At 40.9% G+C, this 14,748-nt stretch overlaps 1 protein-coding gene across 4 annotated transcripts in view; it reads right to left on the reverse strand.

Annotated features, from left to right (window-relative positions):
• The window catches only part of cfap20dc (CFAP20 domain containing), a 401,364-nt gene extending 386,866 nt beyond the window's left edge, over positions 1 to 14,498 (reverse strand). For all 4 annotated transcript variants that reach the window (XM_072582429.1, XM_072582428.1, XM_072582427.1 and 1 more), the window contains exons 1-2: positions 14,360 to 14,498; positions 13,964 to 14,050 (exon numbers count right to left, since the gene is read on the reverse strand). In XM_072582429.1, coding sequence (XP_072438530.1) covers positions 13,964 to 14,050; positions 14,360 to 14,380 — 108 coding nt within the window. In that variant the 5' untranslated portion in view covers positions 14,381 to 14,498. The remainder of the gene's footprint in view (positions 1 to 13,963; positions 14,051 to 14,359) is intronic.
• Between the last annotated feature and the right edge of the window lie 250 nt (positions 14,499 to 14,748).

Below are 14,748 nucleotides of genomic sequence, written 5' to 3' on the forward strand. Positions count from 1 at the left end.
GTGAGACTGAATAAATTCAAAACAAAATACACCATTATTCTGCATGTTTAATCACAGTGTATGAAATAAATAGCTTAATGACTGGAACTTGGTCTTGGTTCACCATGTGTTTCCTGATGTGTCTGAAAAAAAACTGGAAAAACATATGTGAAAAACACAATATCCAGTTCAGGTCACAAGGAGGTGCTATTGTTGCACCCCTGGGTATAAATGGGTATGTCCCTGGGCTTGAGTCAAATTACTTAGAGCAACCAATTCATTAAAATTGATACAATACCCAAGGCATTAAATTTTCAACAATTTATTTTGCGCAGCTCTTGAATTCTATGCCTCTAAAACTAAATTCATGTGGTTTGAGATTTTAAACCAGTTGTTGATCTATGGAGCAGGTTGGAGTCGGCTATTCGGCCTTTCAAGCCGGCTCTGCCATTTAGTAAGATCATGACTGATCATTCAACTCGTACACTATTTCCACTTCCACCCGATGTACCATTTGATCCCATGAGCCTCAAGAACTATATACAACTCCTTCTTGAAAACATTCAATATTTTGACCTCAACTGCTTTCTGCAGTAGAGAATTCCACAGGCTCACCACTCTCTAGGCAAAGAAATTCCTTCCCAATTCAGCCCTAATTGGCCTCCATCGTATCTTCAGACTGACTCCTGAATCCAGATTCCTTGTCATCGGAAACATGTTACCTGTATTTACCCTGTTAGTCCTGTTTGAATTTTGTAGGTTTCTAAGAGACCCCTACTTATTCTTCTTAACTTCAGTGAATATAGTCCGAACCAATTTAGTCTCTTTTCATACATCAGTCCTGCCTTCCCAGGAATCGGTCTGGTAAATCTTGGTTGCCCTCACTCTACAGCCAAAATATCTTACATCATAAACCAAAACTGCATAAAATTATTCAAGTGTAGTTGCACCAAAGCCCTGTATGATTGTAGTTGAACATCCCTGCTCTTGTACATGAATCCTCTCATCCCCCGCCATGGGGTAAAGACCACATTGACCCTATTCATGACCCTCAAGATTTCATAAACCTCTTATAAAGTCATCCCTCAACTTCCAACACTAAAAGGGAAAATAGCCCCTGCTTATTCAGCATCTCCCTAGAGCTCAAACCCTCCACCCAGCAACATCCTTGTAAAGCCTTTCTGCACACTTTCATGTCTAACAATATCTTTCCTATAAACAGGGAAACCAAAATGGAACACAGTATTCCAAAAGTGACCTGTACAACGTCCTGTACAGCTACAATAAGATAACATGTTGTTTTTCATGGACCAAACTCCAAATTCCAGATATATTTGTAATTTTACAGTCAGTCAGCTGTAAATGTTGGTTGCTCGGTTTTTAATTTTTTTTTGTTGAACTTCAGAACCGTTCACTGACTTCCCACATGGTCTCTCCCAAAACTCAGCCTCCTGTTTCTCTCTTCCCTCTCGCTTAAAGTATTATTGTTTTTGATTGCTTTTAAGATAAAATTTACTGTCCCTACGCTAAATATTTCTACATTAAATCTTTTACTTCGAAGGCAGCATCTATTCAAATTCCATTAGCAAGACTGAAACTTAATCACTTCAACTCAGTACGCTTGTCTGAATTCAAGGTTTTACAAAATATATTCTCTTCTCCTTTCACCTCACCATTTGCCTCTGTCCTTCCTCTGTTGATCCTTGGATATATGAATTCATTTGATTTGTCCCAGTCATTATTATTTTGGTTTGCTTATTTAGGTTGTAAAGTTGATGTTGTTTATTTTCTTGAAGTAAAGTTGGTGACCTTTAGAAGTTATCTGTTTTCCCCATATGTCATTCAGTCCCTTTGCTGATAGTGGAAAGGAGTCCCCATACTACCTATAGCGCTTTATTTCAAAGAATTCAGCCAAATTTCTTAATGCTACGTGAAGATTGCATTTCTTAAATTTCTCACTACTCAATTACTTAAAGAGTCTTCATTACGACAGGATCACATTTTTCCTTTAATTCTTGATAAACTACAAACTTCAAACTGTCTGTCCCAGATATCAACTTATCAGACTGTCTGTTACAAAAATCTGTAATTCTGAGTTTGTACAAAATTCCTTTTATATTAATTTATAAGATTCTTTGTTTCACCTAGACTTTGTTACCTTGGATTTATCTTATTCTTAAAGATGCTATTGTCCTAACTTATGATCTTACCCTAGTGCTGAACTAAACAAGCTAATTCTGTTGCTACTGCTAAAAATCATCTCCAACATTTTTATGCTAACTCTATGGACACTCATTTTGTGCCACCTCTGGCCATGGGATGTCCTAACAGCTGGTATACCATTTGACTTCTTCACTGCCTGCTGCATCCTAAATTTCAGCATCTGATGTACAAGAAAATGCAGGTCTTGTTGCACCTTCTCCTATTCCAATTTATCACAATTCTGATAATAATTTGCCTTCTTGTTTTGTTACCAAAGTGGGTAACCTCACTTTATCCAAATTGTACTTCATCTGCATTCTTCCACATAGTTCACTCTCCCAACCAATTATCCCCAAGTTCTTATGTTTCAGCTACTAAATTAAATGATGTAATGTTTCTAGTTCACCTATTAGGGCAGCACGGTGGTACAGTGGTTAGCACTGCTGCCTCACAGCACCAGGATCCCAGGTTTGATTCCAGCCTCTGGTGACTGTCTGTGTGGAGTTTGCACATTCTCCCAGTGTCTGCGCGGGTTTCCTCCGGGTGCTCCGGTTTCCTCCCACAGTCCAAAGGATGTGCAGGTTAGGTGAGTTGGTCATGCTAAATTTCCCATAGTCGGGGTGAAGATGGGAAATGCGTCTGGGTGGGTTACTCTTCGGAGGGTCGGTGTGGACTTGTTGGGCCGAAGGGCCTTTTTCCATATTGTAGGGAATCTAATCTAATCTAAAAAAAATGCCATTTAATCCCCATCTCGATGTTTTCACAGGAAAAACGTAGCAGGATATAAAGACAATGCAAGTGTTTTGCTACCTTCTAGTTTGGTAGTCCACAAATGTTGACAGTTATTTCTTTCTAAATCACTAATGCAAAATTATGAAAAGAAGTGGTCCCCAGTTCACAACTTTCTATTTTTCATCAATCTAAATGGCTCCCTTTTAGCAACTTGCACTGTTTAATCTAAAGCAAATTTACTACCCTTTCTGTTAATTGTCCACTGATTCCATTTGCCTTAATCTATGTCATAAAACTACCACATAACACCTTATTGAAGGTCTTTATAAAATCAAAAAATACAAGATCAACTACATTAGCATTGAGATCACTGACAGAATAGATAAAGTTTTTATCATGTTAGTTAAGCATCACTGCCTTTCTGAATTTTTAAAAACAATTATGTCTCGTAATTCCAAAAACACTACTGACAGCATTTAGTGTTGATTCCAATACCTTTTTCATCACTAATGTTCAATCTCCCTTCATTATATACAGAATGACAACAGCTGTCCCCAGCTTTCAGGGAACTTTTAGATATCCTCATCATTGTTCTTGGATATGTGCATGCCAACCATAGCTGGAATTTTATTCTCTTTCTGTGGGATAATGCTCCCTGTTTTGCCAAACGACCCTAGATAGAGTTATAGAGATGTAAAGCATGGAAACAGACCCTTCGGTCCAACCCATCCATGCCGACCAGATATCCCAACCCAATCTAGTCCCACTTGCCAGCACCCGGCCCATGTCCCTCCAAACCCTTCCTATTCATATACCCATCCAAATGCCTTTTAAATATTGCAATTGTACCAGCCTCCACCACTTCCTCTGGCAGCTCATTCCATAAACATACCACCCTCTGCGTGAAAAAGTTGCCCCTTAGGTCTCTCTTATATTTTTCCCCTCTCACCCTAAACCTATTCCCTCTAGTTCTGGACTCCCTGACCCCAGGGAAAAGGCTTCGCCTATTTACCCTATCCATGCCCCTCATAATTTTGTATACTTCCATAAGGTCTCCCCTCAGCCTCTGACGCTCCAGGGAAAACAGTCCCAACCTGTTCAGCCTCTCCCTGTAGCTCAGATCCTCAAACCTTGGCAACATCCTTGTAAATCTTTTCTGAACCCTTTCAAGTTTCACAACATCTTTCCGATAGGAGACCAGAATTGCATGCAATATTCCAACAGTGGCCTAACATGACTTCCCAACTCCTGTACTCAATACTCTGACCAATAAAGTCAAGCATACCAAATGCCTTCTTCACTATCCTATCTACCTGCGACTCCATTTTCAAGGAGCAATGAACCTGCACTCCAAAGTCTCTTTGTCCAGCAACATTCCCTAGGACCTTACCATTAAATGTATAAGTCCTGCTAAGATTTGCTTTCCCAAAATGCAGCACCTCGCATTTATCTGAATTAAACTCCATCTGCCACTTCAGCCCATTGGCCCACCTGGTCAAGATCCTGTTGTAATCTGAGGTAACCCTCTTCGCTGCCCACCACACCTCCAATTTTGGTGTCATCTGCAAACCTACTAACTGTACCTCTTACGCTAGCATCCAAATCATTTTTGTAAATGACAAAAATTAGAGGACCCTGCACCGATCCTTGTGGCACTCTACTGGTCACAGGTCTCCAGTCTGAAAAACAAACCTCCACCACCACTCCCGTATCCAAATGGCTAGTTCTCCCTATAGTCCGTGAGATCTAACCTTGGTAATCATTCTCCATGGGGAACCTTGTCGACCGCCTTACTGAAGTCCATATAGATGTAATAGGAGAAAGTGAGGACTGCAGATGCTGGAATACCAGAGTTGAAAAATGTGATGCTAGAAAAACACAGCAGACAAGGCAGCATCCGAGGAGCAGGAGAATCGATGTTTCGGGCATAAGTTTTGGGCATTCCTGAAGAAGGGCTTATGCCCGAAACATCGATTCTCCTGCTCCTCGGATACTGCCTGGCCTGCTGTGTTTTTCCAGCACCACATTTTTCAAACCACATAGATGTAAGTAAGGAAAACTTTGCAGGATCATAGGTTGGTTTCACCATTATCATTCCAAGTCTCTAGGTTAACATCAGGTGGTTCCTATCCAATTTTATTTGTTTTCTTGGTTTTAATCTCAAGACCACAGTGATGGTGGAGTAAGTAGCATTTGGGTCTGAGCTCAGGGCTCGTCCACTCTGACCCCCTTTACTTTTTGCTTCTTTTCTCGTCTTTTGTTTCTTTTCTGTTCTTGCTTCTATTTAGCTTCTGGGGAATGTTCAGTCATGGCAGCATTGACAGCGATGGCATCGACAGGGAGTGCAGATGGCAGTAAGTGGAAAGGCAACAACATCAGGGTCCAAAGCGTGGTTGCAGCCGGTCAAGCCCAGAGCGGGAACCTGGCGAACGGTGGCAAAATGGCTGGTGATCTTGGAGTGGGACCTTGGCAGATGGCAGAGAGGCATCTGGTGAGCTTGGAGTGGGATCCTGGCAGATGTCAGCGAGGGGTCTGGTGAGCACAGAGTGGAATCCTGACAGATGGCAGTGAAGTTGGTTGGCAAGCCCAGAATGGGACTCTGGTGGAAGGTGGCAAGGCAGCCTGTGAGCCCAGAGTGGGAACCTGGCAACCGACGGTAAAGTTGGCTGGCAAGCCCAGAATGGGACAATGGCAGATGGCAGCCTGTGAGCCTGGAGTGGGACCCTTGCGGACAGCAACAAGGTGGCAGCTGGCAGGGGGCAAGAACGGGACCCAACATTGGAGAGGTTGGCCAGTGGGAAAAATTAGTGCCGGAGGAGTGGCAACTTTGGCTTTGCTTGGGTCCAGTGCTGGCAAAGTGGTGGTAGAAGGGTTATGGACTCTTCATAATTCAGAGTTGAATCTAATTTTTTTTTAAATTAGATTAGATTACATACAGTGTGGAAACAGGCCCTTCAGCCCAACCAGTCCGCACCGACCATTCGAGAGTAACCCACCCAAACTCATTTCCCTATGACTAGCACACCTAACACTATGGGCAATTCAGCATGGCCAATTCACCTGACATGCACATCTTTATGACTGTGGGAGGAAACCGGAGCACCCGGAGGAAACCAATGCAGACACAGGAAGAATGTACAAATTCCACACAGACAGTCACCCAAGGCTGAAATCGAACCTAGGACCCTAGTGCTGTGAGGCAGCAGTGCTAACCACTGAGCCAACGTACCACCCAATTCTTAAACTATTAAAAATGGTGCTGGATTATGTCAACTTCTGAAGCTTTTGACTGTATTTTTTCCACTGTAAAATGCACAAAACAATAAAGTTATTCATCTTTCCTTAGGCATCATAGCAGTTTGGTACAACTGTGTCTTACTAGGGCATTTCAAAGTGCTTTTAATAGTCAACCACGCTGCTGCTTGGGGACATATTGTGGGCAAACCAGGTGAAGATGGTAATTTCATTCCTTAAATAAAAAGGCCATTTTTCCTGGTGATTATTATTGTAAAAAAAATGTTTATTTTCATTTTTACCATCTAGAGTTTTAAACTCCAGTTCATGAGTTGAATTCAATCCATATGTCATAGTTGGATTCAAACACATTTCTTCAGAACATTAAACTCTACAATACTTATCCAGGGACATGGTGGTGTAGTGACAATCTCCAGCAAACATGGTTCAAAGTGATCCTGGAGATAAACTCAAAAGAATGCATATATTATTGTTTGAAAATGCTATGTAAATGGCTTGTTGTCAGCAGAATTCAGAACAAGTGACATAATCCCCTTCATTCCTCCACTTGCTTGAAATTACAGACAGTCCAAAACATAACAGTTTTAACGAAAACTCACATTTGGAACCTTTTAGTAAATAATGGCAACATGCTCTACTGTTATCCATCAGAAAAGGAAAACTGTGTAGACTAGAATTATAAATACAAACAGACTTGGATTTTGTTCAACTCTTTTTTCCTGGAATCAAAGTTGTACCTGGAATGAGGACAAGAAGTTTGGTCCAGAAGAGAGGTTTGAATACAATTAGTGAGCATAACTACGCATCTAAGTATGATAATTCAAATAAGACAGGATAAATTTGCAAAAATACATTTTGCTTTATCAATATGATTTATGTTGATGTATTCTATTCTTTAAGATCAGCATGTTTCAATTATTTTACTATTTCGTAATCTTTATCATTTTAAAATATCATTCTGAACATAACATTATTATTGACAAAAAGGAGCATACTTGAATAAAATACTACACCAAATTTCAAAGTTTCCCAAGCATTTGATGATCGGAGGCTTCTAATCAATTGAGAATACAAACTTCCAAATTACTGGGAAATTGTTCTGGGACACATGCACACACAAGTTGTTTTCACTGCAACTACTGCAACATTCTGATAAGATTAAGTTTCTTGTCAAATTCAAAGAAATGTTTAAATGGTACTGCATTGTTCATGATTCTCACATTGTCAATGTTTTTTAGATGCAGAAATCCTAGCATATATGGCTTTGCAAGGAATTTACAGGGAAAGAATCCATGTGGCACTGCACTGTTTCAGCCATTAATGATGGGTCAGTCAAAAAAGTTAATTCCTGAGTTTGAATGAAACCTAACTTCTATTTAGGCCAACCTCCTATATTCCAATCCATATATTTAACATACTGGAACAACTATGGGAAGGCAAATATCAAAACATTTCAAGAAGGCCCATTTACAACACTACCTGCAAAAGTAGTGAAGGAACAACTACAACATTAAGAAATCTGAGGATGTGAAAATAATAAAATTCAAGACAATACTAAACACATACTAAGCTATAACACAAGTATGATACAAGTTACAAACAGCTATCACATATCTACTGATTAATACAAAGACAGGGTGATCAAGCAATTTATTTGCAAGATTCCAATTAGAATGTGTCAAAGTAAACTTTATTCAGTGTTCTGAGGAAGGGTCACTTGACCTGAAACTTTAACTCTGAATTAGAGTCATAGCTTGATACACACCTTTTGATCTAACTTGTCCAAGGCGATCAGATATTCTAAATGAATCTAATCCCATTTGCCAGCATTTGGCCCAGATCCTTCTAAATTTTTCCTATTCATATACCCATCCAGATGCCTTTTAAATTATACCTAATTCACCTAATCTGCACATTTCTGGACTGTGGGAGGAAACCGGAGCACCCGGAGGAAACCCACTGGGGAGAATGTCCAAACTCCACACAGACAGTTGCCTGAGGTGGGAATTGAACCCGGGTCTCTGGCGCTGTGAGGCAGCAGTGCTAACCACTGTGCCACTGTGCCGCCCACAGTTTTCACCTTAATCTCTCCTTTTCACCTTCAAACTATGCCTTCCAGTTTTGGACTCTGCTACCCCAGGGAAAAGACCTTGTCTACTTACCCGATCAATGCCCCTCATGATTTTATAAATCACTATAAGGTCATCCCTCAGCCTCCGAAGCTTCAGAGAAAATAGCCCCAGCATATTCAGCCTTGACCTACAGACCAAACCCTCAAACCTTGGCAACATCTTTGTACATTTTTTCTAAACCATTTCAAGTTTCACAATGTCCTTCCTATAGCAGGGACACCAGAATTGCATTTAAGTATTCCACTGGTGACATAACTAATATTCTGTACAGCTGCAATATGACCTCCCAATGCATACTCAATGCACTGACCAATACTGGCAAGCATACCAAACACCTTCTTTGCTATCCTATCTACCTGCAACTCCACTTTCAAGGAACTGCACTCCAAGATCTCCTTGTTCAGCAACACTCCCCAAGAATTTACCATGAAGTGTATAATTCCTGCCTTGATTTGCCTTTCCAAGATGCAGCCATCTGTCACTTCTTGGTCCATTGGCCCACCGTTCAAGATTCCGTTATACTCTGAGGTAACTCTTTGCAATCCACGACATCTCCTATTTTGGCGTCATGTACAAACTTACTAACCACACCTCCTATGTTAATATCCTAATCATTTATATAATTGACAAAAAGGAGTGGACCCAGCACCGATCCTTGTTATACACAGCTGGTCACAGGTCACCAGTCAAAAAGCAATCATCCACCACCACCCTCTGTCTTCTACCTTTGAGCCAGTTCTGTATTCAAATGGTTACTTGTCCCTGTATTCCATGTGATGTAACCTTGCTAATTAATTTACCACGATGAACCTTGTTGAATGCCTTACTGAAGTCCATATAGATTTCTCTAAACAGATGCTGCCAGACCTGTTGAGCCTTTGCAGCAATTTCTACTTTTGTTTAAGCCTTATTCAGCTGTATTTTAGAAAATTATGTTATACAAACAATCTTAGGTAAATGATTGACAGCTCCAATCAGTAATCAGTATGAATCAGAGGTTGATGATCTGAAGAATTAAAACACCAATCCCATGCAAATAAGTTTAAAGGCGAGGAGTTAGTAGTTTAGAGGAGATCTGCAAAATAAAAAAAAATTCACCCAGTAGGTGTCAGAAACATGGAAAGTGATGCCTGAGAAGGTGGTGGAGGCAGGTACTCTTGCAACATTTAAGAAACCTCTGGATAAGCACTTAAAATGCCATGGTAGGATCTGAACAAGTGCAGGTCAATAGGCTTAGTGTAGTTTTGTGTTTGTTGCTTACAATAGGCAGGGTAGGGATAAAGGGGTCTTTTTCAGGATGGTAGCCAGTGACCTTTGGAGTTCCGCCGGTGCTAGCATTGAGACCACAACTACTCATGTTATACATTAACATTCTGGACGAATGAACTGATGGAATTATTGTTAAGTTTTCAGATGATCCAAAGATAAGTAGGTAGGGTGGTGGGGGCAGGTAGTGCTGAGGAAGCAAGGAGACTGCAGAAGGATTTAGACATTCAAGGCAAGTGGGCAAAGAAGTGGCAGATGAAATTCAATGTGGGAAAGAGAGAGGTTATACATTTTGAGGGGATAAACAGAGGCATAAACTACAGAAATCTGAAGCACAAAGGCACTTGAACTCCCAGTTCAAGATTTTCTTAAAGTTAACATTCAGGCTTAATTGGTGGTTTGGAAGGTAATTGCAATGTTGCCACTTATTTCAAGAAGACTGGAATACAAGAGAGGTATTGCTGAGGCTGTTTAAGGCTCTGATCAGATCGCATTTGGAATATTCCTGTACCTCGGGAAAGATGTGCTGGTGTCAGAGGGGGTCGAAAGGAAATAAATCTAGGAATAATCAGCTTCATGAGGAGTGGTTGAAGACTCTTGAGTCTGTATTCCATGGAGTTCAGAAGGATGAAGGGGAATATGTTTGAAACTTACACAATACTGGAGGGGCCTGGAAAGTATAGACATAGAGAACATGTTTCGTTTAGCAGAAAAGACTTGAACCTGAAGGCACAACATCAGAGCGAAGGGATGGCCCTTTAAAACTGAGATGAGGTGGAGTTTCTTCAGCTACAGGGTGGTGACTCTGTGGAACCTCATTGCCACAGAAAATTGTGGAGGTCAGGTCATTGAGTGTATTTAGACAGAGATAAATAGGTTCTTGATTAGTAAGGGGATCAAAGGTTACAGGAAAAATGCAGAAGAATAGTGTTGAGAAACATATCAGCCATGATCAAATTGCAAAGAAGACTCTGTGATCTAAGTGGCCTAATTCTGCTCTTGAATCATATGGTTTTATAGGCCAAAGGACTAGTTTCTAAGCTGTTTGACTCTGACTGAATTAAACCACCGATGAGATGGAACAGGTTGCCTCATTTATAAATTTTAATATATTAACATGCCTTTTTAAAATTTATTCATGGGGTGTGGATGTTGCTATCTAAGCCATGTTGAGTGGCATGGTGGCTCAGTGGTTAGCACTGTTGCCTCACAGCACCACAGACCCTGGTTCAATTCTACCCTCAGATGACTGTCTGTGTGGAGTCTGCACATTCTCCCAGTATCTGCATGGGTTTCCTCTGGGTGCTCTGGTTTCCTCCCAGTCCAAAGATGTGCAAGTTAGGTGAACTGGCTGTGTTAATTTGCCCATAGTGTTAGGTGCGTTAGTCAGAGGGGAATGGGACTGGGTGGGCTACTCTTCGGAGGGTCGGTGTGGGCTTGTTGGGCCAAAGGGCCTGTTTCCACACTGTAAGGAATCTATTCTATTTTAACATTTATTGCGCATATTTAATTGGGTGGAGGGGAGTCATATTTTTGAACTGTAAGTATCCACAATGCTGTGCGTAAGGAACTCCAGAATTCAGGTCTAGCAATGATGAAGGAGCAGCAATATAGTTCAATGTCAAGATAATGTGGTTGGAAGGGGAATTGCTAGTGTGATTGCATTTCCATGCATCTGGCCATTTTTCTAGGTGGTTGTGGCTGTAGGTTTGGAAGGCACAGCTGAAGGAACCTTTGTGAACTGCTGTGGTTTGATAGTGGAGGGAGTGAATTGTCTAAGTTGGAGTATAAGTCGCCAATCAAGCATGCTACTTTGTCCTGGATGCTGTCAATCTTATTCAACATTTTTGGAGCTGTGCTCATTCAAGCAAATGAAGAATATTCCATCACACTTCTGATTTGTGCCTTATAGATAGTGGACAGGCTTTGGAGAAACAGGAAGTGAGTTACTCCTGGCAGAATTCCTTGCCTTTGACCTCTTGTAGCCAGAGTCTTTATATTTTTAGTTGGTCACCCGCAATAATTTTTCAGAATCGACAAGTTTTCATTCCCATCTCCCTTCCCACATATTGCTCCTGTAACGTTAGTTTCAGGGACCTATTACTCAACAAATATGTTTATTAACTTGCGTGCTCAATACTTTTGGAAATTGCATGGCATTGCTATTTTGAATTAAAGTCAAGGTAGGCTTCAGCAGAAATAGACGAAGGGTTGCAATACAATTTAAATGTTTCAATTTAAATCAAATAAATCAAGAGCTTGGGGTTCACTTTTTTTAAAGCAATGAACTGATAAAGCTTTCAAAACATACACTAGTATAAAGTATGAAACCAAAACAAAATTACAAAGAACCTTTAGAACTCACTGAATAAGCCACAAATTGAGTATGGTGTGCAATCTGAGCACTTTGTGGGCGGCACGGTGGCACAGTGGTTAGCACTGCTGCCTCACAGCGCCAGAGACCCGGGTTCAATTCCCGCCTCAGGCGACTGACTGTGTGGAGTTTGCACGTTCTCCCTGTGTCTGCGTGGGTTTCCTCCGGGTGCTCCGGTTTCCTCCCACAGCACAAAGATGTGCAGATCAGGTGAATTGGCCATGCTAAATTGCCCGTAGTGTTAGGTAAGGGGTAGATGTAGGGGTATGGGTGGGTTGCGCTTCGGCGGGGCGGTGTGGACTTGTTGGGCCGAAGGGCCTGTTTCCACACTGTAAGTAATCTAATCTAATCACTTTGGGAAGGATGCCAAGGCAATGGAGAGGGACAGTAGTCAGGCATATCACCAGGGAGAGGGTACTTTAGTTAAGTGGACAGACTACAGAGCGTGCAATTGTTGTCTTCATAAGGTGAAGCCTGAAGAAGATTTGATAGAAGCTTTCAAATTATTAAGGGCATTGATCAGATTAATGAAAGAGAAACTCAACTTGCGGGCGGGGGGGGGGGGGGGGGGAATGCTGGTTAAATCTGGTTACAGATTTAAGATAAATTGTAAAAGAATCGGAAGGAGATTTTTTAAAATCTAAAACATGACATTATGACCTGGAATACACTGTATGGAAGTGTGATGCAAGGAGATTGAGTATTAACTTACAAAAGGAAATTGTGTATATATAATATATATATATATATATATATATATGTTTGGATAGGAAATGTTTGTAGTATTATACAGAAGAAATACAGTCAGATGTACAGCACGGAAACAGACCCTTCAGTCCAACTCGTCCATGCTGACCAGATACTCCAACCCAATCTAGTCCCACCAGCCAGCCCATATCCCTCCAAACCCTTCCTATTCATATACCCATCCAGATGCCTTTTAAAATGTTGCAATTGTACGAGCCTCCACCACTTCCTCTGGTGGCTCATTCCATACACTTACTACCCTCTACATGAAAAAGCTGCCCCTAAGATCTCTTTTATATCTTTCCCCTCTCACCCTAAACCTATGCCCTCCAGTTCTGGACTCACCCACCCAAGAGAAAAGATTTTGTCTATAATAGGATGGGGTTCGAACTGGACAAGTCCTTCAAAGAGTCAGCTCATACAAGTGCTATATGATTTTGTGTGCCAAAATGCTCTATTTCTGGAATTTGTACCTCTAAATCAGAAAATTGTCAGCTTAAGTTCCATTCCAGGACTTAAGCTTAATAATCAATACTGGTATTCCATTTAGTCATGAGGGAGTTAAACTGTTGAAGGTGCTATCTTTGAGACATTAATACAAGATCCGACCTGTTCACTCAAGCGACTGTAAAAGATTCCATTGTACTATTGTAATGAACAGTACAAGCGTTACCCAAAACTTCTTTTCCAATCACCAGCGGGAGAAAAAAAATCGTTCCGTTTTGCGTGGGGGAGTGTTGTATGCGAATTAATTGCTCAAGTCTCCCACTGCATAACCATAACTACATTTCAAATGTAACTTTAGATTACCCTGTGATCACCAAAGGCATTACATTATAAACACTGTCGGTATTTTATGGTTTTAATTTTGATCAGCCAAACCCTGTCGATGAACAATTATGAACATTGAAAAATATAACTTTGTTTACCAACGATGGTTCCTGACGACAATATTTCAGTAATTCATTTCAGATTTCCGGCATCAGCCGTATTTTACTTTTGTGTTCTATATTTCGTGGGATTTTTTTCGGTTCCTATTCTATCTTCCACCAATAACTCTTCTAATGATAGTCGGAGGACGCACCTGCTATTGGATTATTTTTCACTTACAAAGTTTTCGGAACTTCTATACAATTAAAACGCGATAGGAACCTATTGTAAATAAGTGCAAGAATCCACATTGCTAGGGATTTAAAAAGGTTTAAAAACATATTTCGAAAACCGTTCCAAAACTTTAATCAATAAATTTCAACTGTATTGATTACCAGTAACTTACTTTTTGGACCGCTGGACTGCCACAAAGCTTCCATTTTGCAACTGGATCTTTACCTTGTGAACTGAAGATTTCTACAAATGGTCCTCCCTTTTAAAAAAAAAGCCATATGTTTGTTCTCTGCCTTGAAAAAGTAAGTAGTTGACAAACACAAGGTTACAGCACTGAAGGAAAGGGACAATGCAGTGAGTGACTGCTCATGAAAACATCCAACACTAACTGCAGAGGAAAGTTCTATTCTGCAAATATAAACTATCTCAGTGTATAAAAGATCACGATCGGTTAGCTGCCATTATCTTAACATAACTGATAAATGTATATTGTGGTTGAAACTTTCTTCACAAGGTACTTTGTGTACTATTGTCGAAATTTCCAAAGGCCACAGTATTGGAACATTACCTGATACTCGTTCTTGAACATGCTGCAAGACGTTCAGAAAGCTTTGAAAGAATCTAACGGAGGAAGTGCAGAGAAAACATTCTTTTCCATTTCTGAACAACAACTCACAGCCCCAGCCTCCATTTTGCACCTGTTGCCCCTTTGGACCAATCAAAGCACGGAGACCGCCGCCCTCAGAGAGAGCTCGTGAGGAAGCTCGGCGGTTGTCATGGTGACACGGACGCTGCAGGCTGACCGTTTGTCGGCAATGCGCATGCGCCCAGGTCGAAACGAAAGGGTGTTTCTGTTGATTTCTGCTTTTGTTCCATGTTAACGGATGAGTTGCGGCAGTCAGCATCTTTATGTCATTTTAAAGTGGCATTTTGAAGATTTACCACCATATTGTGCTA

This window comes from Chiloscyllium punctatum, chromosome 12, assembly GCF_047496795.1.
Source record: "Chiloscyllium punctatum isolate Juve2018m chromosome 12, sChiPun1.3, whole genome shotgun sequence".
NCBI classification, from domain to species: domain Eukaryota; kingdom Metazoa; phylum Chordata; class Chondrichthyes; order Orectolobiformes; family Hemiscylliidae; genus Chiloscyllium; species Chiloscyllium punctatum.